Source organism: Acipenser ruthenus, chromosome 2 (assembly GCF_902713425.1).
Source record: "Acipenser ruthenus chromosome 2, fAciRut3.2 maternal haplotype, whole genome shotgun sequence".
Taxonomy (NCBI): domain Eukaryota; kingdom Metazoa; phylum Chordata; class Actinopteri; order Acipenseriformes; family Acipenseridae; genus Acipenser; species Acipenser ruthenus.
The window spans coordinates 73,814,019-73,830,524 of NC_081190.1; the positions used below are offsets into that span (position 1 = coordinate 73,814,019).

General features: G+C 36.4%; 1 protein-coding gene across 2 annotated transcripts; it reads right to left on the bottom strand.

The window, feature by feature from the left end:
* Nucleotides 1–9,117: 9,117 nt before the first annotated feature.
* On the bottom strand, nucleotides 9,118–16,506 carry eif4ea (eukaryotic translation initiation factor 4ea). Of its 2 annotated transcripts, none has more exons than XM_034013460.2 (7): nucleotides 16,404–16,506; nucleotides 15,317–15,420; nucleotides 13,690–13,785; nucleotides 12,839–12,902; nucleotides 10,940–11,053; nucleotides 10,568–10,707; nucleotides 9,118–10,044 (listed from the first exon to the last, which is right to left on the bottom strand). In XM_034013460.2, exons 1-7 carry the CDS (start codon nucleotides 16,419–16,421, stop codon nucleotides 9,930–9,932), a joined length of 651 nt encoding a protein of 216 aa, XP_033869351.1. In that variant the 5' UTR covers nucleotides 16,422–16,506; the 3' UTR covers nucleotides 9,118–9,929. The 2 variants fall into 2 exon arrangements, with proteins under 2 accessions (XP_033869351.1, XP_033869352.1); XM_034013461.2 differs by lacking the exon at nucleotides 16,404–16,506 and adding an exon at nucleotides 16,317–16,392.

The following is a 16,506-nucleotide window of genomic DNA, read 5'->3' on the forward strand; positions in this document are numbered from 1 at the left end:
CGTTTACCAATGAGATGGAAGAAAGTGGCAAAGGAAGGACTTCCTACTTGGCATTGGTTGAAACACGACAATGCAGTGGGTTTGGTTTGCTCTGATTATGTGAGAAAGAAAACATTTTGAAAGTGCCATCCAGATTAAAGAAATACAGAATGATTTCCTTTTAAACTGTTATATTTTAATTTCCAGCTGTACTAAAGCTCGTAAGCTGTTGAACAGATCAAATACGTTACCTTATGTTTTAGCTTTCCGTTAACATGCGCCTTGTTGTTGCCTGAGCAGGCGAAAAAGTTAGTATGTAAACCTTAATGGACCGATAATTACATTGTTATTGTCTAGTCAAGTAACAGCTTTCACGAACTGTCATATCATTCTGTAAAAGTCTGTTTTTTAGCTAACCCAAGATTTGTATGCAAGAATTAGGCTGCAACATATTTAACTTTCAGCTAATGCGATTTTAGTAGTCGTAGTCGTAGTTGTATGAACCTCATATACATAAGTCATGTAAATAATACATTTAATGAAACCAGAGCCTTGGTATAGGGGGTTTAGAGAATTAACAGTGCTTCATCTCAGCCATGATTGTCAGCCTTTTTTCTCTCTCTCTCTAAATCGCCAAGGAACATTTATTTTGGTACTTTTTCTTAAAATGCGCTAATCACGAATTGGAGAAGCAAGTTTGGAACATATATTAAACTTGGAAGCAGCAAATTATTAAGGAATATCTTTATTAATTACTTTGTGATGCATTCATTGTGTTGTTATGAATAATGCAACCCTTTTGTACTTGTCATGAAGAATTTCATGTGGCTACTGCAAAGTAGACTTTATATAAAAAAAATAGAGGAATCTAAAAAGTATGCACTAAATAAGCATAACAAGTGAATAACATAATAAAGCACACACAGTGATTACATATCCAGTAGAAAAAAGGAAACCAAACCAAGTGAATATATCAAAAAGGAAAGCAATATATGTGTAACTATAAATATACTTAACTAAATCAATCCCACGTACTAACCCACTATTATACTATAACCTAGCCACCACAATAAGCCTTAAGAACAGAGTTTACAAACGAGAGTAGGCCATTCGGTCCATCTTGCTCGCTTGGTTGTTAGTAACATAATAGGATATCCTATGTCTCAATCCTAAAATTCTAGTTGAAGCAAAGCTTTTGGCCATAACTGTAGGCTATGCTCTCCCTTCTTGTTCTGATCTTAGCTTGTGCATGTTAATTATTTATTTTAATTTTTACATGAATTGAAACGAGAAAATAATCATATTACAGCAGGATGCATAAAAGAGACGTCCACTTGTTTGTAACAAGTCTGGTTAATTCATTTAGAGTAGTAAGGACGCGCTCGGTATCATTTAATACACGAGGTTGTGTTCTATATGGGACTCCAATGCGTTTACCTACCTAAAGCTTCATCAAACAGTCAATCCGTTTAGCTAGATATTCACTAAAAATGTGAATTGTTATTTTTATTGTTGTTTAAGGTGGAGAAATGCAATGGAAATGGCCCAGCAAAATATATTCTAGCGTATTTATGTATATATCTTGCGAATAACCTAGATGCGCATAAACGTTTATTTTCTTCGACATCTCAAAGGAAATATACCCTGTGTCATTCTCCTAAAGGATATGGACTCACAGGGACCATTTGACCATTTACAACAGCTTGTGCTGCATTTGATATATTGCTTGGGAAAGCAAACATTACAGTAATCTTAAGTTTGACTACAAATGTATCCACCTTCTATATTTTAAGTACTCTGAACATTGAAAAACACATTGGTATGCGAGTACCATTGAGAGCGGTTTTTACAGGAGTATTATTATTATTTATTTCTTAGCAGACGCCCTTATCCAGGGCGACTTACAGTCGTAAACAAAAATACATTTCAAGAATCACAGTACAAGTATTAATACAATTAAGAGCAAGATAAAATACAATTACTTCGGTTCTCGCAAGTACAGGGTATATGACAAAATACGATTCAGTAACGGAGCAGATAACAGCGTCAGTGATAGTTACATCAGGATATAATTAAATACAAAATACTACAGATTAAATAACATTTGTGACAGATTACAGTACGCTATAAAGTATCGGATCAAATGCAGTAAAATAGGGAGCAGATAAGAGCAAGTAAAGCGCATTTAAGGAAGAGAGATAAGTGTCCAGAGGGAACAGTTCTACAGGGGCTGTCTGAAGAGGTGAGTCTTGAGGAGGCGCCGGAAGGTGGTCAGGGACTGGGCAGTCCTGACATCTGTAGGAAGGTCATTCCACCACTGCGGGGCGAGGGTGCAGAAGGAGCGGGCTCTGGAGGCAGGGGAGCGTAGAGGAGGTACAGCCAGTCTTCTAGTGCAGGAGGAGCAGAGAGGTCGAGTGGGGGTGAAGGGAGAGATGAGGGTCTGGAGGTAGTTGGGTCTGGTCAAGGCATCTGTAGGCGAGTATGCTATTCATCAAACTTAACAGTCAATTCTAAACTTCCCTATGTCATGGTGGAGGCGCAGATATTATTCATTTGAAAAATATTTCAGATGCTAACCCTTTGACATGATCTGAAAATCAAAACAAGAAAGTAAATGGAAGCTGCAGCTGCACAACAATTATTTTTTAAAATTTATTGCAAATGTTATTATAGCTGTGCAAGTTCAAGTGTAGAGGAAGCCAGGAATTTTAATTTGAAAATAGTTTAACATGCACACTGATATAATCAGTAAAAACATGATAGAATTCATTATATTTATTCTTAAGATTTAGACTGACAGAGTCCATGAGACGTTCTGAAGCTATGCATCCACTGCAATGGTTAATTACATGTGAGCTATGGGGTCTATTCAAGTGGTCAGCACAGCAACATAAATGCCACGTCTGTTTAAATGAGGACCAAACCTGTAATTTAAACCCGTAAGAAACAAATACACTTAAGAGACTCACACACTGTACTATGATTTGAGGAGGGGTACTGGTTTCACTCAACTCCAAGCACTTGCTCACAAATTATTGGTACCCTGAATGGGTAAGGCAAAACAATTTAATGAGCAATCCCTCCCATGAGTGCAATGGTACCCCTAATATTATTAATATTCTACCAGTGCAGAATGACTGGGTAGGACATGGTTTATTTTACTACAACAAATGAAATACTATCTGCAAAGACTTCATTGTGCTAGAGAAACAAATACCCCTCTCCCAGTCCAAACAATTGTACTTACTGTACATTTATTGTTTCAATATTAATTGTAGGATAGTGTAAAATCTTATTCCAACACATGGTCTCTCACTCTAGGAGGTCTCTAAATAAATTGGTAAATTAAGTCAGCTAATTGGTCCCTATGGGGGGGCTTTTTGCTCAAAACAGCCAACTGTCAAGCCATTTGGTTATACTCATAATGACACTGATTAATAACATTATTATTTGCAAGTGTCTTTCTGATAACATAGTCATAGTAACTTTAAAAAAAAGCTTGATTGACAGCTTAATTCTAAAAGACTTTTCACACTAGCCATTTCGAACAGCAAGCGCTTTCACATTGCCAGTTTCAACCTGAGACAAAACTGTTGGCAGCCATGTTGGATATTTTCTTCCACCTCTGTGTTTGACACAGGTTGAAAATGTGCAGTGTGAAACAGTCATGTCCAGCCCCATGGCGAATCTTAACCCAAGAATTGTAGCGCACGGCAAATGCTAATGCATGCAGGGCTGAACTCAGGGCTGAGTCACCCCGAGGCCGCCCCATGTCGACTCAACCCGGGTTTTGGTGGTGTAATGTGAAAAGCCCTTAATAGGTTTTAACAGGAAGGATCCCTGGAGGCAGAAATGTTGTTTATAGTTGTAAAATACTAATGAAAGCTTACTGAAAACATAATTATTTAGAATGTCTGTTTAAACTTCAAAGAATCAAGGTGAACCATTGGTCTCCTGACAAACAGACATAATCAATTGTTACAAAATCACAAAGCAAGAGTGAATAAAAGATACACATATCTTATTATTATTATTATTATTATTATTATTATTATTATTATTATTATTATTATTATTATTATTATTAATGTATTCAATATAGCACAATTGTCTACAGCCAGAAGAAGAATGTCTGCCAGTTAAAAAGTAGCAAGAATACAACACAAAACACTAATACTTACACATTAATTAATGTAACTTAATACATACTGTATATTTGTTGTATAAAACTGGACAGTTAAATTGGTAATGTTCTCCATTTATGTTGGTAGCCGCAATTAATAAACAAACAGTACAACAGTAAACAGTCAGGTATTTCAAGGTCAGTGTGCAAGGTCCAAGCCCAAAGTGCTGTAAAACATGTATGTTACTGTGCTTTTCTGACCATCTACCTTCTTATAAGGGATGCATGCTTACTGAAAACTGTTGTAAATACAAAAAAGTGTTCTGTTTTTACATTTGTGCTGGTGATTATTCAACAAAAATTTTCTGCTGCATAATTAACGCCTTTGTGTGTTATTATACTTCCGTGGTTTTCTGCTCTGTGACTATAACACATGCAAACTATCAAAAAATAATGCAAATTATGTAAACTACATCAATCACGCTTTATTTTAGTAATAATTAAAGAGTGCTAAACAAGGTTTTAAAATACATTTCTGTACCTACAGTAACAAGCAAAATCAGAGTTATCACTGTTCCCCCTTTCACTTTTTTATTATACTCACACTTCCTTGGTTATTTCTTCCTGTTTGTAACCAATCAGTTGCTTCTTCTAATGACATCTAATGACTTATATGCTTTGTAGCCAGTGACATGTTATAACAGATGACCTGATGGTAAGAGAGCTTTCTTTAATGTATACTGAGCATCATAAGAAACTTATCACTTATATTTGAGCAGCAAAATAAATATATCACTTATATTTGGATAAAAATCACTAGATGTGATCGAAATGTGATCAGACTCAGGTGCAGTGACTTTTTATTGTGCTGATTAACAACTGACATCACGAAGATGCAGCAAAATTATCTGTCGATCTTGGGCAGGTGTTGTGACTCTTGGTCTCCCAAGTTGTGGCCTGTCATTGACAGAGTGAGTCTGGTTATACCGTCTCGCCAGGTTTAAAATTGCTGGCCGTGAGCACCCAAGACAGTGAGCCACAGTATGCTGCCGAAGTCCAGCCTTCAACAGCCTTTTCTGTGGTTTACTTTACTGCTTTTATTCAAGCTTGCAATTCAACAGCTGAAATCACTCCATATCCAGTGTCCAATCAACTGTCTCACTAATTAGGTGATTAAGTGCATATGCTTCAGTCATAGTCACTCAAGAGTGTCATGGTCAAGGATTAATGATCGAGTGATTAAAAAGAAACCAAAAACATTCTGTCACTGTCCATCATTTATATACCTAATTTTTTTCGAAAATAAATGTGTTATAATAGTGATAAGTTTCTTTTGAAGCTTGGTATAGTATGAAACTCTTTCAAAACTGCCAAAGGAAATGTGGAAGAGTGCATGACAGGTAAGACTTATCCATGGATTTTTTTTAACCCCATATTGGGTCTTATAGAATAACTATTATTTCCACTTAAACCATATGACAGTAAGAAAATCAGAACATTTGAACTTTTAGGTAACCATTTTCCCTGTTTTTAAGAAGCAGCTCCATTTCCAAATGTCCATAAAGAAAAAGCAGTGACTGCTATTCTGTAAAAATGCTGACATGTTACTTTTCAGAAGCTAAGCTAAGCATCAACACAGATGGATCCAAGGGATTACTTTCAGCAGATTTCCTGCTGCAGAATATTGTTTACAAATTGCAGACTGTATTAGAACATTTATTAGGAGTGAGCAAAAAATCCCTTTTAAGATGTTATGTTATGCAGTGTGGCGTAGTGGTTAGGGCTCTAGACTCTTGACCGGAGGGTTGTGGGTTCAACCACAGGTGGGGGATGCTGCTGCTGTACCCTTGAGCAAGTTATTTTACCTAGATTGCTCCAGTAAAAACCCCATTGTATAAATGGGTAATTGTATGTAAAAATAATATGATATCTTGTAACAATTGTAAGTTGCCTGGATAAGGGCGTCTGCTAAGAAATAAATAATATGTTATTATAGATTGTTTTAAAGTACAATGCAATGATATTTAATACCTCAAAGGCATCAATATGTGTGAACAACTGATCTAAACTTTCTGCATCTAGGGTTCAGCCTCAAGTTTTGTTCTGCCTGTGCATCCATTTCTCTACTACGGTGGATTGGCACAATAAAATCACCTGCTAGAATGCACATATCAAGTCAAGTTGAACTAGGACATCTAGGGCAGGGCTTCCTAACCCTGGTCATGGGGTCCCGTGTGTGTCTTCTGGTTTTCATTCTAACTGTAGGGTTGGGAAGCCCTGGTCTAGGACATCCCAGCGGAGTCTTGTTTTTTAAAATACAGAGCTACTTTATGACCCGCTTTATTTCCCTGGTCTGGTGTTTTTCAATCAAACATTTTGGAGGTGAGCACAAAAGTAGATTACTATAACACAAATCCTGATACTCTCAAGTTGTTCCATAGAACCCAGTCAGGGAAAAGGGAAATCTACAAACTATAGCCTGTTGTGTTTGGTTTTGCTGTGTTTGTTACTGTTCATGATGTGTGTGTGTGTGGGGGGGTGTCGTGCGGTGTGGGTTGTTGGTGTTGCCGTAGGTGAGTGGGTGTGCTAGTTTTACGGCAGTGAGATACGATGCTGGAGTTAGAAAACACAATAAAGCGTCCTTTAGTTTACTGTAACAAGTTGTTGGAGTCGTTTGTTTTTACAATACAACATAGCCACTTTCAACAGAAACAATGTGTTGCTTTCAAGCTGGAACAATACACAGATGTAAGTTTTATGGATCCTACATTTAATCACATCGCTCTTTATGTAAAGAAGCAGTTGAATACCCTGTTAGTGAAGACCAGTGGTGCGTTAATCCAAAGCACAATATTATACAAACGAATCAGATTTAAATTAATGTTTTGCATTCAATGTATCTCAATTGAATTGAATATCTGATACCCAACCTACGTTACTGTACAATATGTTCCCTTTTATAGTAATTGTGTCTGTATGTGCAGTCATACCTTATTCTAGTATGCCTCCAAGTGGTATGAAGGAATAATGGCTATTGAAACAAGGTATATTAGGAATAATTCTTCAGAAGATGGAGCCGATAGGACAATGCATTTTTTTTAAATGCCAAAACACCCTGATTTCCAAAGATACTGAAACTACATGGTTTCAGGTCCCAGACATTCATTTAGCTATATGACAATTTTTACCGTTGGTCCACACACAAAACAAACACATTAAGATGAAAATCTTGATCATAATAAACATCTGGTGTGACCTCCTTTGGGTTTATAATAGCTTTAGATAACAGAGGGTTGCAACCTTGTTTTAAACTGTACCCCTTCTGTCTGGAGTATTCAGCTCAAATACCCCTTTACAATTTTCACTTGACTGAATGGTACTACAGTTGCAATAAAAGACAGAATAATCTGATTACAGTGCCTTGCATAAGTATTCACCCACCTTGGACTTTTCCACATTTTGTAGTGTTACAACCTGGAATGTTGTAACATGTTGGTTGCATAAGTATTCACCCCCCTGAGTCAATACTTGGTAGAAGCACCTTTGGCAGCAATTACAGCTGTGAGTCTTTTTGGGTAAGTCTCTACCAGCCCATTCTTCTTGGCAAAATTGCTCAAGCTCTGTCAAGTTGGATGGGGACCGTTGGTGAACAGCAATTTTCAAGTCTTGCCACAGATTCTCAATCGGATTGGGGGCTGGGCTTTGACTGGGCCATTCTAAGACATTCAGGTTCTTGTTTTTAAATCACTCCAGTGTAGCTTTGGCTGTGTGTTTAGGGTCATTGTCTTGCTGGAAGGTGAACCTCCACCCCAGTCCCAGGTCTCTAGCAGACTGAAACAGGTTTTCCTCTAGAATTTCCCTGTATTTGGCTCCATCCATTTTGCCCTCAATCCTGACCAGTTTCCCAGTCCCTGCCGATGAAAAGCATCCCCATAACATGATGCTGCCACCACCATGCTTCACCGTGGGGATGGTGTTCTCAGGGTGATAAGCAGTGTTGGCTTTGTGCCACACATAGCGTTTTGCGCTAAGGCCAAAAAGTTCAATTTTGGTCTCATCAGACCAGAGAACCTTTTTCCACATTTGCTGTGTCTCCCACATGCCTTTTGGCAAAATCCAAACGGGATTTGACATGGTTTTTTTTCAGCAATGGCTTTCTTCTCACCACTCTTCCATAAAGCCCAGCTTTGTGGAGCGTCTGGGTTATAGTTGTCCCATGGACGGTTTCTCCCATCTCAGCTGTGGATCTCTCCAACTCCTTCAGAGTTACCATTGGCCTCTTGGTTGCTTCTCTGACTAATGCCCTCTTACCTGGTCACTGAGTTTTGGTGGACGGCCTTCTCTAGGCAGAGTCGCGGTTGTGCCATATTCTTTCCATTTTTTAATAATGGATTTAACGGTGCTCTGGGGGGTATTTTTTTATAACCCAACCCTGATTGGTGCTTCTCCAGAACTTTATCCCAGAGTTGTTTTGATAGCTCCTTGGTCTTCATGATGCTGTTTGTTTAGATATGCTCTCTAGCAAACTCTGGGGCCTTCCAGAAACAGGTGTATTTAATCTGAGATCATGTGACACTTTAATTGCACACAGGTGGACTCCATTCACTAATTATGTGACTTCTGAAGGCAATTGGTTGCACCAGAGCTTATTTAGGGGTGTCACAGCAAAGGCGGTGAATACTTATGCAATCAAGACATTTCAGTTTTTTATTTGTAAATAATTTTGAAAAACATGTAGATTTGTTTCCCCACTTTATGGACTATTTTGTGTAGATCAGTGACAAAAAATCGTAATTAAATCCATTTTAATTCCAGGTTGTAACACTACAAAATGTGGAAAAGTCCAAGGGGGGTGAATACTTATGCAAGGCACTGTATGTATTGTATTATATATATTATATAATTTATTTGTGGAATATATATATATATATATATATATATATATATATATATATATATATATATATATATATTCCACACACACACACACACACACACAATGACTGCACGTCACATTTTAAAGACAAATCACTGTACATATTTTATTTACAGCTTTTTTTTTTTTTTTTTTATTATTATTAAACATTCTTAATATGAAAAGAGACTGCTTTTAGGGAGGCAGTTTTAAACCAAAGCCAAAAATATTCAAAATGAATACGTCTTAAAATAGAGTAGCATATAAAACAAAGGCTTCAATTCATCTCCCTATTTCTAGCAAGGAATGTAAAATTACAGCTTAAAGCTTAAAAAAAAAAATCCATTATTTAACAAACAAAAAGAATCATAACACAAACCTAATAAAACACTTTCTATTGAACTGCAAAAATTGTTATGAATGTTTTTAATGTTAATACTTAAACAAAACATGTGAATGCAAATAAAAAGCAAGATATTTTCACACTCCATGAGTTTTATGAACTACAAAATAATGAAGGAAGCTATATCTTTTACCTAAAGAAAAAAATAACCCAAGCACAGAATATCACTGTGCTGAACACAATGAAAAAAAATGTACATGTTAAACCAACATTTAGGCAAACTATCAGCATCATCTAGGCCTTAAATAACATGGTTTTGTAATTCTAATTCTTCATATCAAAGTCGTTTGGCAGTACTTTGTGGTTAATGGGTCGTTACAAACACAAAACAAATGTTAATAAATAAATGGATAATGCATTCTGACATGTTCATGAAGGAAGAGTCGCCCCTGTTCAGATTGACACTGTTAGAATGCAGTCCACTCTGCTCAGGAGAAACTTTGGTTTTTAACTCCCAGAACTGGATTGCTTGACGCAGTCTCAAAAAAAAAAAAAAAAAACAAGTCTTCTTAAACGACAAATTTGTTCTTTGTAGTGGAGCCACTTTTAGTGGCAGTGTCTGCATGAGACTGGTAGCCAATAATTACCTTTTGTGGGACTCCTAACCTTTCCTTGTAGACTTGCCTGGTTGGAAACAAACAGTATGTTAGGCAAACTCACACCTGCCTCCAAACTATATAAAAATTAGACTTAACACTTTGGGCTGGTTTCAGACCCCAATAAGCATTAATCTAACTAATCCATTTGAAGTTTTACTATAGCTATTTTGTACACATTGCATCCAATTTAGCTGTACAATAGCTGCAGCATACCAGATTTGGCTGTGTAGACGCCCCTGACTGAGCAAATCGCCACACCCCAACTTAAAGCTGAAAGTAAAAATGCTCTTTATATATTGTGAGTTATATGTAAATAGGAATAGTTATAATAAATAAATAAGATTTAAACTTAGTAAATGTGTTTATGATTTTAATATAAATGGAGATATTTTGCTTTTACCCCTGTAATATAGGATCTTCACACAATCAATCTGTATATCAAACAATAACATACCCATCAGACACAATTTGAAACTATTTATTTATTTTAAAAGATGAATGCTTCTTTTTTTTACAGTACTGGCACAATGACCAACAACATGACTTACCCTATATGTGTAATGGCATCCTTATTTTCATAGTCAGTTGTCCATATTGCTATTTTATCTCCTTTTGTTCTAATATTGACTACTGCTCCACATACATCATCACTATGGTCATCAAAAGCTTCGCCTACGAGGCAGAGCAGCTGTAAAACAGATAAGAATCATTTCACCTCATTTACACAAGCAGCAATATAACCGATAAAAATGCAAGTCAAGATATTACTGTAATTTGGCAAACATTGGTTGACTGGTACTGGCTGTAGAGATTATACTCGTATCATGTGTGGCAGAGCAGTAGTTTTTCTTCAAAATCGTTACAACACCACCTTCCAAAGCCTCTGCAATTGTAAAGAATTCCTAAATTTGTATACCCACAGTTTCTAGCCAGAATCTATCCAAGTCTGATCGTCTTTGTTGCTTTGTAAGAGTAATAAGCCATCTTCCTCCTTGTTTATTTCTTTCATCTTCCCACATGGGCTCAATCCCATCCTAAAGGGAAAGATTTAAAAAAAATGCTTTTACTGGGGTCAGAAACAATATTTAAGCATTATAAAGCAACATTTTCCAATGTTCCATGCTTTTAAATAGCAACCCATGGGCATTATTGGTTTGAAGCACTGAGAATAATACATTTTGAAACTGTACAACATACAATACTCCCTATGTGAACATATACAGTACACATTTATTTTCAACATGTCAAATGGACAGTTTTTACAACGGTTTGAACTATAAATATGTAGAGTCTATAAACATAATCATGTATTAGAAAACAGCAAGTAAAAAGTAGTGCTATCTACAAGTACTTCAAATTGGAATTTTCTATGTTGCAGAATCTCTACAACCTGAAGCACGGGCATCAATATGTCAGATCAGCTACTTTCCTGCTGGAAGGACTCCAGAGTAGAGCATGCAGCAGCAAAGCAACATTTATATATAAAAAAAAAAAAAAAAGGGTAAGCACAAGGTGGCATCCAGTATGGGTCACTGAGACTAACCTTGTGGACGTTTAAAAGACAAAAGGAAAACAAGGGGCTACAGTAATGCATCGTCAAGACACAGGCTGGTAGAAATCTAAAAGTACCAGACAGCAGGAGTTTAAATTAAACAAAGTGGTGGACCCTTTTCTACACCTAAGCTCCGATAGGTACGCTAGCTGTCCCAATTTCACCAGAGTCCACAGTTGAAGACATGTATGAATCTTATGCCCAGGCACAGATGTCTGTCCTTTCATACAGCCAATTAATGATTTATAGCATACACCTAACATTGACAGCACTTTAAAAAGGTATCCACCATAAATCATAAGCCACAAGTAAAATAAAATTTAAAAAAGTGTATTAACAACTCGACATAACAGCTATTATGTTGAAGTTTGCATATCACTTCAGGCCTGGTCACATGGGGGACTTTTGTCAACTGCAACAAAAGGCACACATTTGTTGCCTGCGAGTTGCCTTGCAGTTTGTGGTGGTCACACGAGAGACAAGCATCTAGTCGACAAGCTGGCTACAACGTAATGCAACCCAATCACAATGCACCTTTGTCACGAGACGTAAACATGCTGCAAATGAAGATTATGACATAAAAATGTACTAATTACATTAACAAACCTGTAGTTCCTTCTTAATTAAATAAAAAGGGTGGACATTAGTAGAATTATTTTGGTAATAGGTCTACATATTTAATATGCCAAACATAATAAATATCAGTATTCATTATCCTGAACAATGGTTTCAATACTGTACTTTAATTCTAGGCTTGAGAGCAAGGCGGCAGACCTGAGATTTACAAAAAAACTAAAGATATTATTATTGGGAGTTAATGTAGGAATGACAGGCATACTGCATACATGGCAAATTAATTTAAAATACACTACACATGTATTTTGTTATTGTAAGAAATGTATTCATAGCATTAACTTTTGCTTATCCACATAAACACTTACATCTACAGAATGCATACTATTGTGACATGCAGGAATCAGAATGTACCCGGTGATATGTGGTCTGTCTGATGTTATGGTCTATCCTTTTTATCATGTGACACTACTATCAAATAGGATTGGCTGGTATTGAACAAGGCAACAAGCCGGCAACATCATCACCCCCTTGTTGCTGTCGACAAGTCACCCGTGTGACCAGGCCTTTAGAGAAAAATATAAAAACAAAGAGGCAGCTGGCTCTTTGAGCTAAAATTACATTTTTTTTTTATATATAATTAAATGGGCAAAAAGCTTTATCAGTTAAATTAAGCTTTGTAAGAAGCTCCTACCTTGAAAAGCGAGTAGTCACAGCCAGACATTAAATTGCTTGACAGCTGAATATGATTATAAAGGCTGTTTAAAGATACAGAAAATAAGACAAACATTTTACTATGCAGCAGTTATACCTTCAACCTCATTCAACAAGTAGGCTATTTAGGTTATAATGTCTACACTTCAACATTTTTATTACCATCTTCACACAATTAACACTGGGTTATCTTAAGTTTCCATGTTGGCGCAAATGCTGCACATTACATTTTCATATGGGGGTTTGTAATCATGAGAAGGGATTCTTATTGGAGGCTAGATCAGCAAATGTCTCAGCATTTCAAAATGCTGAGCCTGCCTGTGTTGTTTATATCTATGGCTGAAGCAGCTTCTGAACTCGGGTCAATGCACTTTAAAACACAGACCAAAAAAAAAAAAAAAAAAAAACACCACGAGTAACTACAATAGAACCATTCAGAATGATTAAAAATCAAACAAAATGTTATTTAAAGTTCTTACTCTTGAAAATTCTATACCCTGGGGCAATACAAACAAATCCAGATAAAAAAAAAAAAAAAAAAAAGAAATAAAAAAAAAAATTGAATTTGAATTAATGGTTCAGAATCAAAATCCAAGGCATGCTATTTCAATCAAGTCATTTGGTTAGGTGAATCTTTTGTATTGAAATAAAAAAAAAGACACAGTGACAGCAATTCTCATTGCATTATTTTATTTTACAATGTATTAACATACCAACAATGCTATGTTGTGAATATAATAGAACAGAAACATTCGATTTACTTTCATGTTACATTAAAACACATACACATTGAAAAACTGTTAAACAAAATTAGTTTAACTGATAACTTACGCCCAGAAATCTTCAACTGTATCAAATTTGGAGATCAGACGGAGATTCGCTTGCCAGGTTTTGCTTTTGTCATTCTTAAAGAACCAAAGGGCCCATCTGCAATTATACAATTCACAAATGCACAATTAAAAAAATCTCCACAAGGAGCCATATATAAACACACCAAAAAAGCACCTAGCTTCAAGGTGTAAAGAAAACAAGATAGACACCAAGAGATTATGCTACCAATAAAAAGCCAAAACTACAGGGTCAAGAGTATGCAGTGGATACAATTTGAGTCTGTACTATCAAGGGCTACTGTTTTTTACCCCCCCCTCCCCCCTCCCCAACCCCAACCCCAACCCCAACCCCAACCCCAACCCCAACCCCAAATACACTGGTGTGTCTTTCAGTTAAAGTATTATATGACAACATCACATTATGATTAATCTCCCTATTCCTAGGTTTTCATTCAAGTACGTTAAGATGTTTTTTGAATTTAATGGAATTGCAGAAATAATTTAAGGAGAAAGTTAACTTGTTTTTATGCAACTAGCCACTGGGTTAGAAAAAGACCAAAAATAAGAAATTAGTACTTTTGTTTGGTGAAAGAGCTGCTGTTACTATAGACTTGATAACTGGATTTGGAATCACAATAAAAGAGAATGGCAAAGATTACACTTAACAGTAAGCAACACTGTATGGTATTACATTATCTGTTCAGATTACTATAATATAAAATGACATGTGGTGTCAGACCTTAGGCTCCACAAACAGTGATATGAAAGTTTTATAATAAATAAGACGCCCCCTTGCACACAACACATTAACTTCTTATAAGTCACACAAATGAAGATCATACTCAGGAGCTGCTACTTAACAAAAGGTAGCATTTATTTTTTAAACTTCAGAATCTTGCTGTAAGTTCACAGGAAAATACAAACTTGATAAATCCATAACTGATTGGTTGATTTCTTATGCAATTTATAATATTAAATACTTTTCTTGTCTGACAGTAAAACACCTCCAATTAAACTTAAAACCTCAACGAAACAGAAATAAAACGTGAGTGATTTGGCGAGTGGTCCCCCCAGTATCAAATTACCATGACACAGGCTTGCAGTGATGGTGCAAGTCCATGCTTCAGGCAGCAGGGGCTGGAGAAAACCCTGTGCCAAGCTGCCCACTCTTCCTTTAAAATGAAAGCTGGCTTCTAAATGTAAATAGTGTGTATAACTGTGTTTGATTATTGTTGTAACCAGCATGTGTTCTGAAGTGGCCAGTCTTGTGCGTACGAGGAGCAGCCCCTATGAAAAAGGATTCAAGAATGTAATTTTTGTGCAAACATCAAATCGGGGCAAAATTGTTAAACTGTTTCTTTTGTCAGTTAACTATAACAAGTGCAAATGCGCTAGAATATCTCCTCTTGTTCTTGTGCAATTCCTGCTCATGTGCAGACTAATTTACAATAAGTCACAAAACATTCACATAGACTAGCGGACAAGGAAAACAGGTCACTGTTTTGCTGTATCCTGGTATTAGTTTAAATGCATGTCACACTTTGATATCAAAATAAACGTAAACTATCATAAAACACCCTTGAAAACATGCTGCTTAAGATCACTGGAGGACGCAAGAGGAGGACTACCTGTTCTGCAGTGGGTGTTTGACATAGTGTTCAGTGCTGACAACTTCTTGGCCAGTTGCTTCAGCTTTTTCGTCTTCGGGATTTGTGCGATTTGAAATGGTTTGCTACAGAAGCAGAATAAATCATGTTATTGTCAGAGCCCTATTAGATGAATGGCAAAAACACCCAATAAGATATTACAAAAAACCAAAACAAAAACAAACAAAAAAACACATGTTTATGTATGGAATAGGCTAGATGTTAAGTGGCCTGTGGAACACACAGATCTCCAAGACACACACTAATATATATATATATATTATATATATATATATATATATATATATATATATATATATATATATATATATATATATATATATATATTATAGCCTGTAGAATTGGCAATTATTCATTCAAATCCAGCTTTTAAACGACCAATAGCAGATGGCATTTTAAAAACACAAGTAATCTACAACTTTTTTAAATCACTTCAGTTTTAAAAGAACTAAAAAAATAATCTTTCTCGAACAACAATGGTAAACGTAAACGATAATAAACGGGTAAGAAATGTAAAACTGATCGATCAAAAACTAAGGCCACACCTCCTTGAAGCCTACAAACAACAAATACTGTACTGTATTTCCAAATTGGTCGCACATAAATTCACTGCACGGGCCAAAACAATGCAACTGTTAAATGCAATTAACAATAAATGAGTGTTGTGCACGAGCAGGCCCAGTGGTTGACAGAGACATGCAACCACACTTTGACTACAATATCTATAAAAACAATAATATGATCCTCGATCCTGTATGACGCGAACCTGACTCGCGCGTACACACAAATACACAAACATAAACATACATGATACATGATACATACATACACACACAGTTCGTGTTATGGCCTCTGTGAGTCGTGGCTAAGGCTCACCCCATATTCCCACGAACACTCACTTCAATATCTCTCTAAACCCCAGCAAACATTTCCCAACCCATCACCCCTTTCAAATCTGTACCATCTTCCTTGCACTGCGCCGTAAAGGACAGCTGCTTAAAAGAAACAGTACTCGGTTTATGCCCACCAATGCTTTTAATACACTCACCGGTTCCGCGGTCGCCATTTTATATCAATCTGATTCACAATCTCCTGGAGGGAACATATTAGCTGATTGGCTTACACGCACCCACGTGACTCTAACCGCATGC

What these genes read in the sequence shown, in the direction of transcription:
- eif4ea (XM_034013460.2), bottom strand. An exon ending in ACAGTTGAAGATTTCTGGGC is followed by an intron (nt 12,903 to 13,689) that starts GTAAGTTATCAG and finishes ATCTTTAAACAG; the next exon opens with CCTTTATAATCATATTCAGC. An exon ending in GATGCCATTACACATATAGG is followed by an intron (nt 10,045 to 10,567) that starts GTAAGTCATGTT and finishes GTTTCCAACCAG; the next exon opens with GCAAGTCTACAAGGAAAGGT.